The sequence below is a fragment of the Podarcis liolepis genome (genome assembly GCF_965112155.1).
Source record: "Podarcis liolepis genome assembly, chromosome: 2".
In the NCBI taxonomy this organism is placed as follows: domain Eukaryota; kingdom Metazoa; phylum Chordata; class Lepidosauria; order Squamata; family Lacertidae; genus Podarcis; species Podarcis liolepis.
In genome coordinates this window covers 107,009,305-107,025,351 of record NC_139555.1, presented here as the reverse complement: position 1 = coordinate 107,025,351, position 16,047 = coordinate 107,009,305, and the positions used below count along the sequence as shown (strand labels likewise).

Genomic DNA, 16,047 nt, shown 5'->3' with positions numbered 1-16,047 from the left:
CCACGTGGGGGAAGCGAGGGGAGGGCCGAGCCGGGGCGGGCATTGTCTGGGGCGGGACGAGGCGCCGCCCCTTCCAGGCTAGGCGAGGGCGGAGCGGAGCGCAGAGAGAGAAGAGGGGTGGCTCCTTCGCCTTCGCCTGCGCCGCGTCCCGAGACGGCTTCCCCTAGTGGCTGCAGAGGGCGGGCGGGCGAGCACAGGAGCCCAGGAAAACTGCAGCTGCTGGTGCTGCTGCCGCTCGGACTGCTTTCTCCACCCCTGGGTGTCAGGGCACCCATCGGGGAATGAGGCAGGTGCAAGGATGCGCGGACGGAACCGGCGTGGGAAAGTCGCCCGGGAGCACCCACTTTGCATGCAGAAATGCGAACCCAGCGCGGGAAGGGCGAGACCGTGTCCTGGAGTTCCGCCGTCGCTCCGTGGGTTCTTCCTTGCGGAATAGGAATCTCCCCTGCGGGAGGAGGGAAAGCGAGCTACTTTCGCTTTCCGCGCGTGCCCCTGCTTCCAGCGTGCACGTGAGAAGGGGCCAGAAGCGAGCCCTGCAATCTCCAGCCTGGGTGTTGCTGCTGTTTGGGTTCCTCGCCTCGTCGCCCTGCACAGCCAGCCCAGGTATGTGAACTTCCTTTTTTAAATGGAATTTGGGAGATAGTTGCCTGGAAATAAGGAGTGCTTGGCATAGTATGCGAGCCTTGAAGTAGTGTTTCTGTGCTGTCACCTGTGGATTAAACCGAAACAAATGATTTTTTTTAAAAAAAAAATCGCATTGCACTCGCTAATTGTATTTGTGGAATGCTCTACCCAGAGAAGCTCCAAGCGAAAACTCCCCTCTTCAACTTTTTATGTGCGTTTGTAGGAGGTTTAGGTTATTGTTTTGTTTTGTTCTTGCTTCTGTTCAGTGCCAGATTTACGTATAAGCTAAACAAGCTATAGTTTAGGGCCCCACTCTCTTGGGGGCCCCCAAAAAAATTAAAGGGGAAAAAACCTGGATGTACATTTCCAAAATATAAGATAAAAACAAATGAAATGAAACCTACATACAGCAACAGTGCTTTGTGTTGTGTGGGCTCCTAGGATGTAAGTAATGGGCCCCGCCTGCTAGCCTGCTCCCTAAAATATCACTGGTTTCCTCATTTCTATATACAGTGGTACCTCGGGTTACATACGCTTCAGGTTACATACGCTTCAGCTTACACACTCCGCTAACCCAGAAATAGTGCTTCAGGTTAAGAACAGAACAAATTAAGTACTTAACCCGAGGTACCACTGTATAGGGAGCCAACATTCTGCATGGACTGGTTGCATGGCAAAGGACAGCTGGACATATAAAGGACACCATTACCTTCAATAGCTTAGGGCCTCATCAAACCTAAATCTGGCCCTGCTTCTGTTGTGTATTTTGTGATTTCATCTTGTGTTTCCACGTTGCCCTGAGATCTATGGGTGAAGGGTGGTATACAAACTTGAGAAATAATAAAATAAGAAATAATTGGCTTGCTAATGCCAGGATGCCAAGGTAAAATAAAATCCGGTTTGTGAATTACAGTTGTTAAAAGTGCTGAATTATCCCTGTCGGTACTTGCCAGCATTTCATTCAACTCACTTTTTGATTTGGGAGCAGTGCTTGCTCCTTGGAGCTGTTTAGTTTGGAAGGAGGTTTAGGGGGTCTTGATGTTTGCCTTCTTTGGAGATTCACAAGTGGACTCTAGTGAAGGCAAAAAGAGACTCCAGATGCAGATTCTCAAAATGAGTAGGGCTGTCTTTCCAGTAGGGCCACCTTCTGTGGCAGATACTGGGGTGGCAGCAGTGGCAGACCCACAGCTGGCCGAGGCTGGTTCATTCGGGCAAATGGAGCAATGCCCCCGCCAACCTCAGCCAGCCAGTCAGCCACCTCCTGCCTGCCTCTGGGCTGGGGGTCAGCAGGGCTGTGCAAATATCTGCCCAGCGTCCCCAAATTACCGCAGATAGTGTTGGGGTGGCCGTAGCTGTGCACTGCCAGCCATCTGGGGGGGGGGGTGCAACTCTCCCCCATGCCGCTGTGGGAGAGCGATCCCTGCAGAGGCTTGGGAGGAAAGCTGCGCGCGCCTGCCACCCATATACAGTGGTACCTCAGCTTACAGACGCTTCAGGTTACAGACTCTGCTAACACAGAAATAGTACCTCAGGTTAAGAACTTTGCTTCAGGATGAGAACAGAAATCGCATGGCGGCAGCAGTGGGAGGCCCCATTAGCTAAAGTGGTGCTTCACGTTAAGAACAGTTTCAGGTTAAGAACGGACCTCCGGAACGAATTAAGTTCTTAACCCGAGGTACCACTGTAGTTGGCGGGGCGCAGCTGGCAGGCGTGCAGGGAAATGGGAGGCCACCAGTAAAGCTGTGCAGCTCCCCCACTCGCTGGGGCGCCCCTGAGAGGCCAGCCCCCTGTGGGAAAGACGGCTCTGGGGGTCAGCTTCCTCTTCTGTAGCCGCAATGTTGCCTTCATGGGACTCAAAGGAGGATGTGGGGAAAACTGAAACCAGTTGGTTTCGCTTGTCATTGGATTTTCTCCAAACCATAGAGGAACAGGAAATCCTTTCAGGGTCCTTGACTTTTTGATCTAATCTAAATGTTAGTTCATGAAATTTGGGGAAAATAAAAATATATATTAAGAAGCCCCCCCCCCAACGTCCCAAAGTAGAGTTGGAAGGGACCCCTAGGGTCATCTAGTCCAGCCCCCTGCAATGGCAGGGATCTCAGCTAAAGCATCCATGACAGACGGCCACCCAACCTCTGCTTGAAAACCTTCAAAGAAAGGAGAGTCCACAACCTCCTGAGGGAAGACCGTTCCACTGTCAAACAGGTCTTACTGTCAGAACGTTCTTTCTGATGTTTCGTCGGATTCTCCTTTCTTGTAACTTGAAGCCATTGGTTCGAATCCTACCCTCCAGAGCATGGGTGGCTTTACATGTGTGGTCTCTGGCTTCGAGAAAGCATCATGCAAAGGAGGCTTATCTAGAATGCGGAGCGTGATGTTGAGTAGAGATGTGGGGGAGGGGGGAGAGAACCTGGGGAAATTGGAGTGATGGTGACGCAATTTACCTAAATAAATAAAATATGGGCCTTTATCAGAACATAAGAAGGACCCTGCTGGATCAGACCAATGGCCCATTTTGTCCAGCATCCTGTTCTTCTCACAGTGGCCGGCTGGACACCTGGGGAAACCTGGAAGCGGGACCTGAGCACAGGTTCAAATCCCCACGACGGGGTGAGTTCCGGTTGCTCCGTCGTAGCTCCTGCCAACCTAGCAGTTTGAAAGCACGCCAGTGCAACTAGATAAATAGGTACCGCTCCAGCAGGAAGGTAAACAGCATTCCCGTGCACTCTGGTTTCCATCACGGTGTCCCAATGTGCCAGAAGCGGTTTAGTCCTGCTGGTCACATGATCTGGAAAGCTGTCTGTGGACAAACGCTGTCTCCCTCGGTCTGAAAGCAAGATGAGCGCCGCAACCCCATAGTCACCTTTGACTGGACTTAACCATTCAGGGGTCCTTGACCTTTACCTACCCTCCAATAATTTGCCCAGTCCCCTTTTAAAGCCATCTAAGTTCACAACCATCGCTGCTCCCTGTGGGAACAAGTTTCGCGTCTTCATTATGTGGTGCGTGAAGTATTTTTTTAAATCGGTGCTGAATATTCCAGTATTCGGCTTTGCTGGGTGTCCATGAGCTGCAGTGTTACAAAAGAGGGAGAAAATGCCCCCCCATCCCCTTTCCCCCAAGCTTATCAACTTTTATCAGGTCACATCTTAGTCACCTTTTCTCTGAACATAAAAAAAGTTCCAAAGGCTGCTGCCCATCCTCACAGGTGTAACGGTTCCTTACCTTCATCCCTTTTGGTTGCCCTTTTCTGAACCTTTTCCCACTCTACAGTACCCTTTTTGAGGTGAGCTGACCAGAATTGTATTCTGTATTCCTAAATATGGCCACAACATAAGATTTCTGTAATGGCTTTAGGATATTGGCAGTTTTCTTCAATTTCTTCATTCCTTTCTTCATGATCCCTAGCATGGAATTTACCTTTTTCACAGGCACAGCAACATCTCCAAGATGAACCCAAAGTCCTGTTCCTGTTAATTTCCTGGCTGTTCAGACCCCATGAGCATATATGTAAAGTTACGTATTTTCGCTCTGACATACCTCACTTTTAACACTTGTTTACAACGAATGGCATTTGCTGGTTCCCCACCCATTCACTCAGGAGGAGAGAGCCCTTTGGAGTTCTTCAGAATTTCTTTTTGTTATAACAACCCTTAACAAGTTAGTACAGTGGTACCTCGGGTTAAGAACTTAATTTGTTCTGGAGGTCTGTTCTTAACCTGAAACTGTTCTTAACCTGAGGTACCGCTTTAGCTAATGGGGCCTCCCGCTGCCAGCACACAATTTCTGTTCTCATCCTGAGGTAAAGTTCTTAACCCGGCATACTATTTCTGGGTTAGCGGAGTCTGCAACCTGAAGCGTCTGTAACCTGAGGTACCACTGTATTATAAACCACAAACTTTGTGCCACAAGGAAATGATTATAGTCTTTTTAAGGTTCCACAATACTGTCAGTCTTTTGAAAAGCAGCATTCTCAATGCTGGGTCGAGTTGACAACTTTTAAAGCATATTCTGCACCTGCCTATCTAACAACAGTTTCATGTGGTTAGCTGGTGCTAAATGTTTTGCTCCGTGCCAGGGAGATATTTCACTTGGTGACATCTGTAGAGAACAGATATTTTGGCATCACAGACCACTGTTCAGTGGAAAGGAATGGGCTGGTCTCTCTGTCAACTCAGCAAAGGGAGACAAGATGAGCACTATTATTCCATCTTCAGAGGGGTTATAAGAGGGGTTCTGTCTCAACTCCCGCACTTCTGCAAGTTGCACTAAAACGAAACCGTTATTGCGGTTAATGTGGCAGTAAATGGTGGCTGGTACCAAAAACAGGTGTTCACACGGTTTGCAAATAAACAAGGTCTAAATAAACTTCACGCAGCACGTCTCTTTAATGCACGGATGCAAGAATTTTAAATGTGCAATAATAGCCAGATAACCTATCACTGTTTGCTAATAGCCTGGAATTTCCCCCCTCCAAACTTGTAGAAGCGTTGTTTAGAGCAGTGTTTCCCAACCTTGGGCCTCCAGCTGTTTTTGGACTACAACTCCCATCATCCCTAGCTAGCAAGACCAGTGGTCAGGGATAATGGGAATTGTAGTTCAAAAACAGCTGGAGGCCCAAGGTTGGGAAACACTGGTTTAGAGTATAGAATGTTGACCATTGTTTTTTTCATTTCTAGGGAGTCTAGTTCTCTCCTTTTTTAGTTCTATAAGTTTAAGGAGTTTTTTAGATCCTGTTTGTTTGTAGCATGATGAGAGGACCGTGATGTCTTATTCTGTTTTGCTAACTTTTGAGGTTTGTTTTTTAAGAGATTTTTTCTCTTTTATGCAAGCTCCTCTAATGACCACTTTCATTGCATCCCATAGGAGGGGAGTTGTTATATTGTCTACATTGTTTTCCTTGAAGTAGTTTTGGAGAGTTTTTGTGAGACTCTCTCTAATTTGTTTATTTGTGGTTAGGATGGGACTGAAGGAGCATGATGGGGTGGTTTGCGTTCCTTCAGTGAAGTGGCAGGAGAAACGGAGCCCCTTCTTGAAGGGGTGCTGCGCAGAGAGGGGGAGATTTTTTTTTCTTGTTCTCCCCCTCTAAAACAAGGTGCATTCTGTGCGTTCAAGGTGTGTTCACCCGAAGCCTCCGGAGCGCAGCAGGAGTTCCCGCTGGGCTCCGGAGGCTTCGGGTTCCTTTTGACCTGCTCTTTGGGGCTGGCGGGGGGGAGCGCTGCTTTCCCCCACCGCCAGCCTCATATACCAGGTTGGGGAGCAGCGCAGAGACTCTCCTGGCTTCAGTGAAAGGAACCTGAAGCCTCTGGAACGCAGCGGGAACTCGTGCTGCGCTCCAAAGGCTTCAGGCAGCTATCCCTGAAGCTTGGAGACCCCTCTCGCTCTCCAGGCTTCAGCGAAAGCAACACGAAGCCTCCGGAGCGCAGAGGGAGCGCTCCCTTTGCGCTTTGGAGGCTTCACATTGCTATCGCTGAAGCCGAGGAGCCTGCATTCGCTCTATAGGACGCACACACATTTCCCCTTAATTTTTGGAGGGGGAAAAGTGCGTACTATAGAGCGAAAAATACGGTACCTTTCTTGCTTTTAAAACATTTCCGTGCACACACGAAGTGCATTATCTCATAGGAGCAAATATATTCTTGTCCGTAGCCTTGAAACAAACAAAAGCTGTAATTCTGCATTTACCTGGTGGAACGGAGACGCGGTTGCCTCTGGAAATAGGAAGGACATACTGGGCTGTGTATGTGTGTGGCTCTGTATGGCAAAGGGGGCATTGATTTCAGCAAGTTAGACATCCTCAAAGTAGCAGATTTGTCCACAGAATTGTTTTGGGTGGTGGTACTGGGCCCCAAGAGTCATTTAGTGCTAGGGGTGCTTCTGTTCAAAATGCTCAGTGAGATCTTGAGAAGAGGAATGAAATCAAGGAAGCTCCCAAAAGGGGAAATGTTCCAAGCCGTGAGTGACACAAAGTGGCTGCCAATGTTTTCCAATCATGACAAAGAGGCAAAATTTCTAGGTACCCTAAACAACTGTGCCCTAGAATGGTTGGAAAAGGTGGCGACCCTGGATTTAGTCTTCAGTGGCACCCAGGACCTGGTGCAAGATGTAAGTGTTGTTGAGCCAGTTGGGAAAAGTTACAGTAGTGTTATTAAATTAAATATACATGTCAGTGGCCAATTGCCAAGAACGCAGTCACATTTGATTTAAAAACAGGAAACGTCGCCAAAATGATGTGGTTGCATTTCAGCTTCCTTATTACCAGTCAGGAAGGTTAAATCACTCTCAAATGCTTGGGTATTTTTTGTTTTTCTTTTTAAACCCAATATTAGAAGCTGAGGAGCCACCAAATTCTAATTGTATTACAATAAAAGAAGCAATAAAAGACAGTTTAAAAATGATATGAAGATTTTATGTGGTCATGCATTGGACCACCTGGACGAAGCTCGTGGATCACTGTTGGTCTGTGGACCATAGTACGGGAACCCCTGATCTAGATGATAGGCGATTTCCATTGTTAGTCATATTCAGAATAGAGCCATTGCTTTAAGTCAGTTGGTTTCAGTGTGTCTTCTTGGAATAAGATTAAAATTGGTGTCACCCGAAGGTGTTGACAAATGGTTGCAGTCCAGTGTTTGCTATGTTGGGGCCTTTTCATATCTGATATTTGCTGGGGATTTCAGCGAGAAAATACAGTTGCAGCACCGGTCTGTCTAGCATGGAATATAGGAATGCAGTAGCAGAGCAGGCAAGCAAAGCACTGTTGAAAAATTTTGGCGCTCCTGTGCTTGTAATTTAAAGCTTCCTGTTTTCAGGTCCTGTCTGTTGTACTACTTGCTGTTGTTAGTGGCTGGTGTTATTATTAGATCTATCCAATTACCGCTCGGTTTCGAATCTTCCATTCCTGGGTAAGGTGATTGAGAAAGCGGTTGCTGAATAGCTTGGTAGGTTTCTGGATGAAACATCGGCTCTGGATCCATTCCAGTCCGGCTTCTGCGCTGGTCATGGGACCGAGACGGCTCTGGTCATCCTAACAGATGATCTCCGCAGGCAGCTGGATTGAGGCGGGTCGGGGCTGCTGATTCTTCTAGATCTGTCAGCAGCCTTCGACATGGTCGATCACGAACTCCTGGACCACCGCCTTGCCGACGTGGGGATCCAGGGCACAGTCCTTCAATGGCTGCGCTCGTTTCTCTCTGTTTGGGGACAGAGGGTGGCGCTTGGGGGGGAATTGTCATCGCGCCACTCCTTGGTGTGTGGAGTGCCTCAGGGTGCGATTCTCTCCCCGATGCTTTTTAACATCTTTATGCACCCCCTCGCCCAGCTTGTCCAGAGTTTTGGGCTGGGTTGCCATCAGTATGCCGATGACACCCAACTCTATCTGTTGATGGTTGGCCATCCTGACTCGGCCCCAGACACACTGACCAGATGTCTGGAAGCTGTGGCTGGATGGTTACGTGGGAGCTGGTTGAAGTTAAATCCTTCAAAGACAGAGGTCCTCTGGCTGGGACGGGGCGATATGGGATTGAGGGGGCAACTCCCATCTCTTGCGGGGGCGCAATTAGTGCCAGCACCGTCCGTTAAGAGTTTGGGTGTAATCTTCGATACCTCCCTCTCTATGGAGGCACAGATTACAGCTATAACAAAGGCGGCATTTTTCCATCTCCGCCAAGCTAAGCAGTTGGCTCCTTATCTCTCTCGCCCTGACCTAGCCACTGTGATCCACGCGACGGTCACCTCCAGACTGGATTATTGTAACTTGCTCTACGTGGGGCTGCCCTTGAGACTGACCCAGAAACTCCAGCGGGTGCAGAATGCCGCGGCGAGACTCCTTATGGGGTCTTCGCTGCGAGATCATATTCATCCGGTACTATACCAGCTGCACTGGCTCCCGGTGGAGTACAGGATCAGGTTTAAGGTGCTGGTTTTAACCTTTAAAGCCCTATACGGCCTGGGACCCTCGTACCTACGGGACCGCCTCTCCTGGTATGCCCCACAGAGGAACCTACGGTCTGCAAATAAAAACATCCTGAAGATCCCAGGCCACAGAGAGGTTAGGCTCAACTAGAGCCAGGGCTTTCTCGGCTGCGGCTCCAATCTGGTGGAACGCTCTGTCACAAGAGACTAGGGCCCTGCGGGACCTGACATCTTTCCGCAGGGCCTGCAAGACAGAGCTGTTCCACCAGGCCTTTGGTCAGGGCCCAGCCTGACTCCCTCCTCTGGCAACCTGCACAGAATTTTGCTTAATGGTTGCCATCAATTTGATTTTAATTAATTTTATAATGAATGTTTTTAGAAAGTTGGATTATTTTGATTGTTGTTAGCCGCCCTGAGCCCAGCTTCGGCTGGGGAGGGCGGGATATAAATAAAATTTATTATTATTATTATTATTATTAATGAGCAAGGGCTATGGAAGACTTGCCTTCTTGTGATTATACGTAAGAAAGAAATGGTGACAGCCGGTGGGAGGCTTTTTAGGGTTGCAAACAGCAGTGTGGTTTGGCCGAGCTGTGGAGCAACTTTACCAACACAAGAGTGGCTGTGGCTGACTTGGTGGGAGGTGTGTGTGTAGAGCAGGGCAGTGGCTGTGTGGACACATTGGGAGGAGTGCAGTATTTGCATCTGCCCCTCCTCACCCTTGCCACCCACCTGCCCTGCCCAGATTAGCTGCAGAGACGCAGATGTTGGAGGGATAGCTCTGCCCCACATGCTATGTCTGGCGGGGGGCTTTCCTGGTCATTCTCCTAAGTGGGACCCCGCCCCCGGGCTGTCTTGAGAGCCCGTGTGGTGTAGTGGTTAAGAGCGGTAGTCTCGTAATCTGGGGAACCGGGTTCGCGTCTCTGCTCCTCCACATGCAGCTGCTGGGTGACCTTGGGCTAGTCACACTTCTGTGAAGTCTCTCAGCCCCACTCACCTCACAGAGTGTTTGTTGTGGGGGAGGAAGGGAAAGGAGATTGTCAGCCGCTTGGAGACTCCGAGTAATGATAAAGCGGGATATCAAATCCAAACTCTCTCTCTTTTCCCCTGATACGATCACCAGCCGAAATTCTCTCCTCAACTATTAACATTAAAGGCATAGGAGCCCTGCCCCTCCGGAGCAATTGGCCACCTGATTTCTTTCTTGTACATCAAGCTGCTGTGAAGGGTGCAGGAGTGGGACATAGATGTTTCGTCTTGCCTATTATTCATAGAATCAGAAGAGTTGGAAGGGACCCTGACCATCATCTAGTAGTCCAACCCCCTGCAATGCAGCTGTCCCATACAGGGATCGAACCCGCAGCCTTAGTATCAACAGCACCATGCTCTAACCAACTGAGCCACCCAGCCTTTATTTATCTGCTCTTCCCCCACCAGCCTCCCTTCCTCTCCCAGAAACACCCCATGTCCTCCGCCTGCTTCAGACGGTGGTGTTCCACAATGCCAGTGACACTGACATCGAGGGCGCTACTTTTCTGGGAGACGTGGCGGTAGTTACGTTGGATACCCGCACCTGGAAGTTCAAGTTCCTCCAGCCTTGGGGCGTAAGCGGCCTCACCCCTCAAGAGTGGGACCTTCTGCTGAAGATTATCAAAGGCTACTTCCTAGGCTTCGTACAAACCATCAACAAAATGGTCGTGTTTCTCAAAGGCAGCTGTAAGTATCGCCACTGGTTCTGTTCTTCTAGGAGTGCTGTGTCTCCCTGGTGGAAAAATGATCTAAATCAGGGGTAGGCAACCAAAGGCCCGGGGCCCGGATGCGGCCCAATCGCCTTCTAAATCCAGCCTGCGGACAGTCCAGGAATCAGCGTGTTTTTACATGAGTAGAATGTGTCCTTTTATTTAAAATGCATCTCTGGGTTATTTGCGGGGCATAGGAATTCGTTCATATTTTTTTAAAAAAACATATAGTCCGGCCCCCCACATGGTCTGAGGGACAGTGGACCGGCCCATGGCTGAAAAAGGTTGCTGACCCCTAATCTAAATGGCTTGGGCCCCTCAACCTCTACTGCGCTGTGTGTGACAAGAGAATCCTCTAAATAAAAAAAATTCCTTCCAGTAGCACCTTAAAGACCAACTACTGGAAGGAATTTTTTTTATTTTGACTATGGCAGACCAACACGGCTACCTATCTACTAAGAGAATCCTCTGTTATCTGATTTCCCCCCAACCCCATATTTTCAGGTTTGGTCCTGCTCTCTCCGTGTACAGAGTTGCATTGTGCGTATGTCTAGGTCAGGGACTGGGCAGAACAGGAATGGTGGAGACTACCTCCCCAACCTGACCCTTCCAGAGAAGAAGACAGTTCAGAATTACAACAGGGGTTTGAGGGAGATCACAGCTCAGAGGAAAAGTGGGAAATAATGGGAGAGGAGGAAGAGGAAGAAGCGCCAGGGGGGAGACAGCTGACGGACACAGTGTCTTTAGAAAGCATTCCAGAACCAGGCGAACCTTGAAAGTAGGAGAGCAAAGAGCTGAAAGGCAGAGGGCACTTCTCAGCGCTCGTAGCGATGACTCACTCGGGACAACGCCATTGCCCCAAGAGGCTGCATTCCCAAGCCTCTCTCTGTGAATATTGAATAAAAAGCAGCTGGTAAGGCCTTTTCCTGCCTTATCCGTTCCTGGCAACCTGCCATGGGGGTTGGTTCCTCTGCCTCCTGACAGTGTATCATGGGCTCCTAGTCTGTTGCAAGCTTTGGAACCCAGTGCCCTCAATATGCTTTGGACTACAACTCCCATCAGCCTCAGGGAACACAGATTTTTTTAATTTTTTTTTAACCCATCCAAGTTGGTGGTCATCACTCCATTTTGTGGGAGCCTACTCCATAATTTAATAATGCACTATGTGGAATTCATGGGAATGGGGGGGGTAGAGAGGGCAAGGGGCTTGCAGGGTGACCCCAACCCCTGCAGATGTGGGAGCTAAATTCATGGGAGTTGGGAGTGCAATAACATTGGGAGAGCTGAGAGCTCCCACCACCCCTGCCTTAGAGGCTCAATCATTAGCAGAAGCTCCCACCCGACCTAATATACCCGTCTTTTGGGAGCAGGGAATAACTTGCGGTGGGAAGCCTCCAGATCCTAAGCCGGAAGATCTTTCAGCTGATGTAACATATCAGAATAAGAAGCAAGGTTTTGTTCATTTTACTTCAAAATATTTATATACCACTGGATTGGGAGCTTTGGGGGGGGGGACCCTCGTACAATAAAATAACATAAAAAATAAAAGCTGCAGAGAGAGGTCCTGTCTCTTTACCTTCTAAGGACTCCCTTTCCATTTCTTTTATACCCCCCAATAACTCATTTCAACACCCAGATCCTTTCGTTGTGCAGTCCTTGATCTTTTGTGAGTCCACGTCCAACGGGACGACGAGGGGCTTCTACGACGCTGCCTTAGAAGGAGAATCCATTGTCACCTTCAGTGCAGATAACGGCAGCTGGGTTGCTCTGCAGGAGAATGCGATGGCTGCCTATGTTCAACAGATCCTGAACGGTGACAAGGGCACAGTTGCAACTCTACAGATCCTTCTGCTGGGCCAGTGCATCAGAGCTCACAACACCTTCCTTGAGACCGGAAAGGAGGCTGTGCAGAGGAAGGGTGAGATTGGAAACTAGCAATTTATTTACTTCCTTTTTCTTTTTACTCCAAGCAACAAAGGGCAGCACACGTTCTCCCCCCAGAGATAAATGAGGGAAAACTCACAGGCGCTGCTCTTCCCAATTGCACAGACTGGAAGCTTCCCACTCTTGGGCTAATAATCCACTTTCAAGGGGGTCTGTGGTTTTGAGCAAGAACTCCTGCAATTGGTCCTGCTGCTCATGCATATTTGATCTGAATAAAAAAAATCCTTCCAGTAGCACCTTAAAGACCAACTAAGTTAGTTCTTGGTATGAGCTTTCGTGTGCATGCACACTTCTTCAGATACCACACTTCTTCAGATACCACACTGCATGCACACGAAAGCTCATACCAAGAACTAACTTAGTTGGTCTTTAAGGTGCTACTGGAAGGAATTTTTTTATTTTGACTATGGCAGACCAACACGGCTACCTATCTGTATTTGATCTGAGTTAAACTTTGGCCCTTAGATCATGTCACAGCAGACGGATGTGTCAGAAGTGGGATTTGAATCCACACCCCCATTCGGAGACCAGAACACCCAAGAGGTGGGAAGGAATCAATCTTGAGTCTGGTGCCTTAGACCACTCGGCCATCCTGACGGGCAGGAACACGGGTGGCATGGTCTAAACCACTGAGCCTCTTGGGCTCGCCGATCGGAAGGTCGGCAGTTCGAATCCCCGCAATGGAGTGAGTTCCCATTGCTCTTTCCCAGCTCCTGCCAACCTAGCAGTTCAAAAGCATGTCAAAGTGCAAGTAGATAAATAGGTACCACTGCGGCGGGAATGTAAACAGTGTTTCTATGTGCTCTGGCTTCCGTCATGGTATCCCGTTGGGCCAGAAGCGGTTTAGTCATGCTGGCCACATGACCCGGAAAGCTATCTGTGGACAAACGCCGGAAAGCAAGATGAGTGCCGCAACGCCACAGTTGCCTTTGACTGGACTTAACCGTCCAGGGGTCCTTGACCTTACCTTTTACCTTTACAGCAGAAGCTGGAACAGGGCTACTTCAGCTACCTTGATGAGGTCCTAAAACAAGTGTGGGGAAACCTGTGGCTCTCCAGACGTTCCTGAACTACATCTCCCACCACCACTTGCCATTGTTATGCTAGCTGGGGCTGATGGGAATTGTAGTCCAGCAAAACAGGCCCCAAGGTTCCCCACTCCTCTTCTGAGGCCTCTAAGCTAATAGTCGGAACCTGTTTCTGTGAAAGAACAATCCCTGCACCATTTGCTATGCTCTGCCTCTACAGTCCAAGGAAGTTATGCTCTGACTTTGAATCCCAGTTGCTGCAAGCCACAGGCCAGGCAGGTGGAAAGCACTATTGTGCTCAAATCCTGATTTCGGGTTACCCCACAGGCATCTGTTGGCCACTGTGAGAACAGGATACAGGGCTAACCCAGCAGGCTGTTCCTGTTTGGAGAAACAGGAAGAGAGACTGCCACCTTCCCTATTCTTGACCACACACACCAGTTTGGTTTAATAGGTATTAAATGTGTTGCACATCCCACCTCAAATGACCCCAAATGTAACGACACATAAAAAGCATAACCTCCTACACAGCTGAGTCTACTTGCGACTCTTCTGTGCACAAGACAGGGAGCTGACTGCATGCAGCAATCTCAAATGGGTGCCGCGTATTGGAGATTTATTCCCCATGTCTGCAGTCATTGGATTGTTGACTTTCCCATGACGGTGTAAGTTTTCATTCTGCAGAGTGGGAAGTGACAGAGACAGGATGTTTGTGTTACTGTGTTCCGTGAAGTGGGACTATTGTCCTTTGTTCTCTCTCTTTGCTGTCTGATGCTAGAGAGAGAGGGAGCCATGTTGCAGTGCTCCGTGTGTGTTTATATGTAAGTAAAGTAGATTAGCCAAAATGCTGAGTTGCTGAGGTCTCTTACACAAGCTGTGAAGTTTCTGCGGTGTGCCGATGTCTCCAAGGCATCAGTCGCTGTGATGTTCGGGCAGAAGAAAGCTTTTGAAGCTCCCGAACGATCGACCAGGAGGGAGAGAACATGCCAGTTGGGCATGTGTCTCTACCAGGGTCCTACTCGAGAGTAGTACGGCTCCTGACACCGCACACCCAGTGCTTGTGCAAATCATCTCAGATTCTGGGAGGCTCAGGCCAGAGCATGGCGTGATATGGCTTTCTAAGCTTATGTAACTCATGTTCTGAACTGTTCTGCTCTCTCAGTGTCGCCAGACTATGAGGTCTTCACCCACAAGACCCTGCCAGCCCCCGACTCTTTGCTGCTGGTTTGCCGAGTCACCGGATTCTACCCACGACCCATCAACGTCTCCTGGCTGCAGGATGAGAAAGAGCTGCCCAGCTCAGACTTCAACTCCACAGAGATACTGCCTAACCACGACCTGACTTACCAGATCAGGAGTACTCTGGTTATTAAGTCAGCAGATGAGCACAGTTACGCTTGCAGGGTGCAGCACATCAGCCTGGGGGTGAAAATCATCCCTTGGGGTAGGTACTTTGGGTACAGAAAAATATTGCACGTCTCTGTTAGGAAGAGGGTGGCACACATTAGCTACTGCTTTATTTTTGAATGCCAAGGGATGGCAGCGATAATTCCCACACCACATTGTTGTAAACAAAAACTGCCCTTTTCCCTTATGGGGTATCCAAGAGCCCATATAGAGTCCTTACATAGGTTCCCTATTGGTAGGAGAAAATAACAGAGGCAACCAGAGAATATTGAGAAGCAAAGCAGCTAGTAATCCTAATCTTTATTAAAGCTGTTGCAACAGGGTGCTCCCCTCACACGCAGGAGAGAGGAGGAACCCAGAACAATGGCGTGCAAGGCCTTATAAAGACTTTTGAAATTGCCACCCTGTAGATCAAGACCACCCCCAGAAAAATCATACATACATCACAGAAGGAGTGTAACCTAAGACCACCCCTCAGATTGTAATGATAAATACTTAGTTCCTGGGCCAGGTCACAGGCTCACACCCTGTTCATATCTTAAATGTGCCCTTAAGACAGGATTTGTGAGGAAAGAGACAATGGGAGGTTTCCCACTTTGACCTTGCAGAGAAAACATTTACTCAGTTTGGGAATCAAAATGGTTCCAGGTCGGTCTTCCTGTTCTGATCTATGTACGTGCTTGGTTGGTCCACTTATGAACATTACCATATATCTAAGACCATAAAATTCCTATCACAATATCCCCTTGCTGGTCTTTATTCTGCTAAAATTGTTTCTGGGGTTAGCTGGAACTTCACCACAAATGAGAAGTTATTTTGAAAGAAAAAGAAAATTCCTATCTTGCCTACTGAGCCAACTTGATTACTGAGCCAGCCTGCAAAGATTACAGTATCTCGAGCCTTTCAGTGGGCAGACAGTTGCAGAAACCTCGCCTTTTTTGTTGACTCTTGAACCTCGCAGGGACGATTTCTGCTGTTTGGTTACATAACATGATTGGTTACTGCGTGCACTTCATAGATATTTTCAGCTCTCCCCAGGAACAACTTTAACCAATCAAAGTGAAGGTTTCACCACGGTTGGGATTTGTGGTTGGAGAGAGGATTAGTACATACATAAAATTTATTTACATATTTTAGTTCATGCAATGCATGCACCACTTGATTACAAACAAACAAAGCCCACCTCTCAAAGTGATTTGCAAAAAACCGAAAACAATTATTACTGTTGTTACTATTATAATTTACTTACATCTCACCTTTTCCCCAAACCAGGATGTAAGGCAGCTTACACAAATTAAAACAGAACAAATAAAATGCAGAAAGGTAAAAACATAGAAAAAGTCATCATTAAAGGTTAATTAAATTCTAAAATATTTAAAGCAATGTGAAAA

At 48.4% G+C, this 16,047-nt stretch overlaps 1 protein-coding gene and 1 long non-coding RNA gene across 4 annotated transcripts in view; both read left to right on the top strand.

Annotated features, from left to right (window-relative positions):
- LOC310702211 overlaps positions 1–16,047 on the top strand; it is a 68,735-nt gene that overhangs the window by 30,877 nt on the left and 21,811 nt on the right. The gene's annotated exons all lie outside the window — the stretch shown is intronic.
- Positions 153–16,047, top strand: part of LOC310701609 (antigen-presenting glycoprotein CD1d-like) — a gene marked incomplete at its 5' end in the record, with an annotated part of 24,283 nt that continues 8,388 nt past the window's right edge. For 2 of the 3 annotated variants that reach the window (XM_083492766.1, XM_083492765.1), the window contains 4 exons: positions 282–603; positions 9,976–10,254; positions 11,914–12,195; positions 14,412–14,693. In XM_083492766.1, coding sequence (XP_083348892.1) covers positions 282–603; positions 9,976–10,254; positions 11,914–12,195; positions 14,412–14,693 — 1,165 coding nt within the window. Of the gene's footprint in view, positions 604–9,975; positions 10,255–11,913; positions 12,196–14,411; positions 14,707–16,047 lie in introns of all 3 variants that reach the window. The other variant, XM_083492764.1, reaches the window with a different exon arrangement.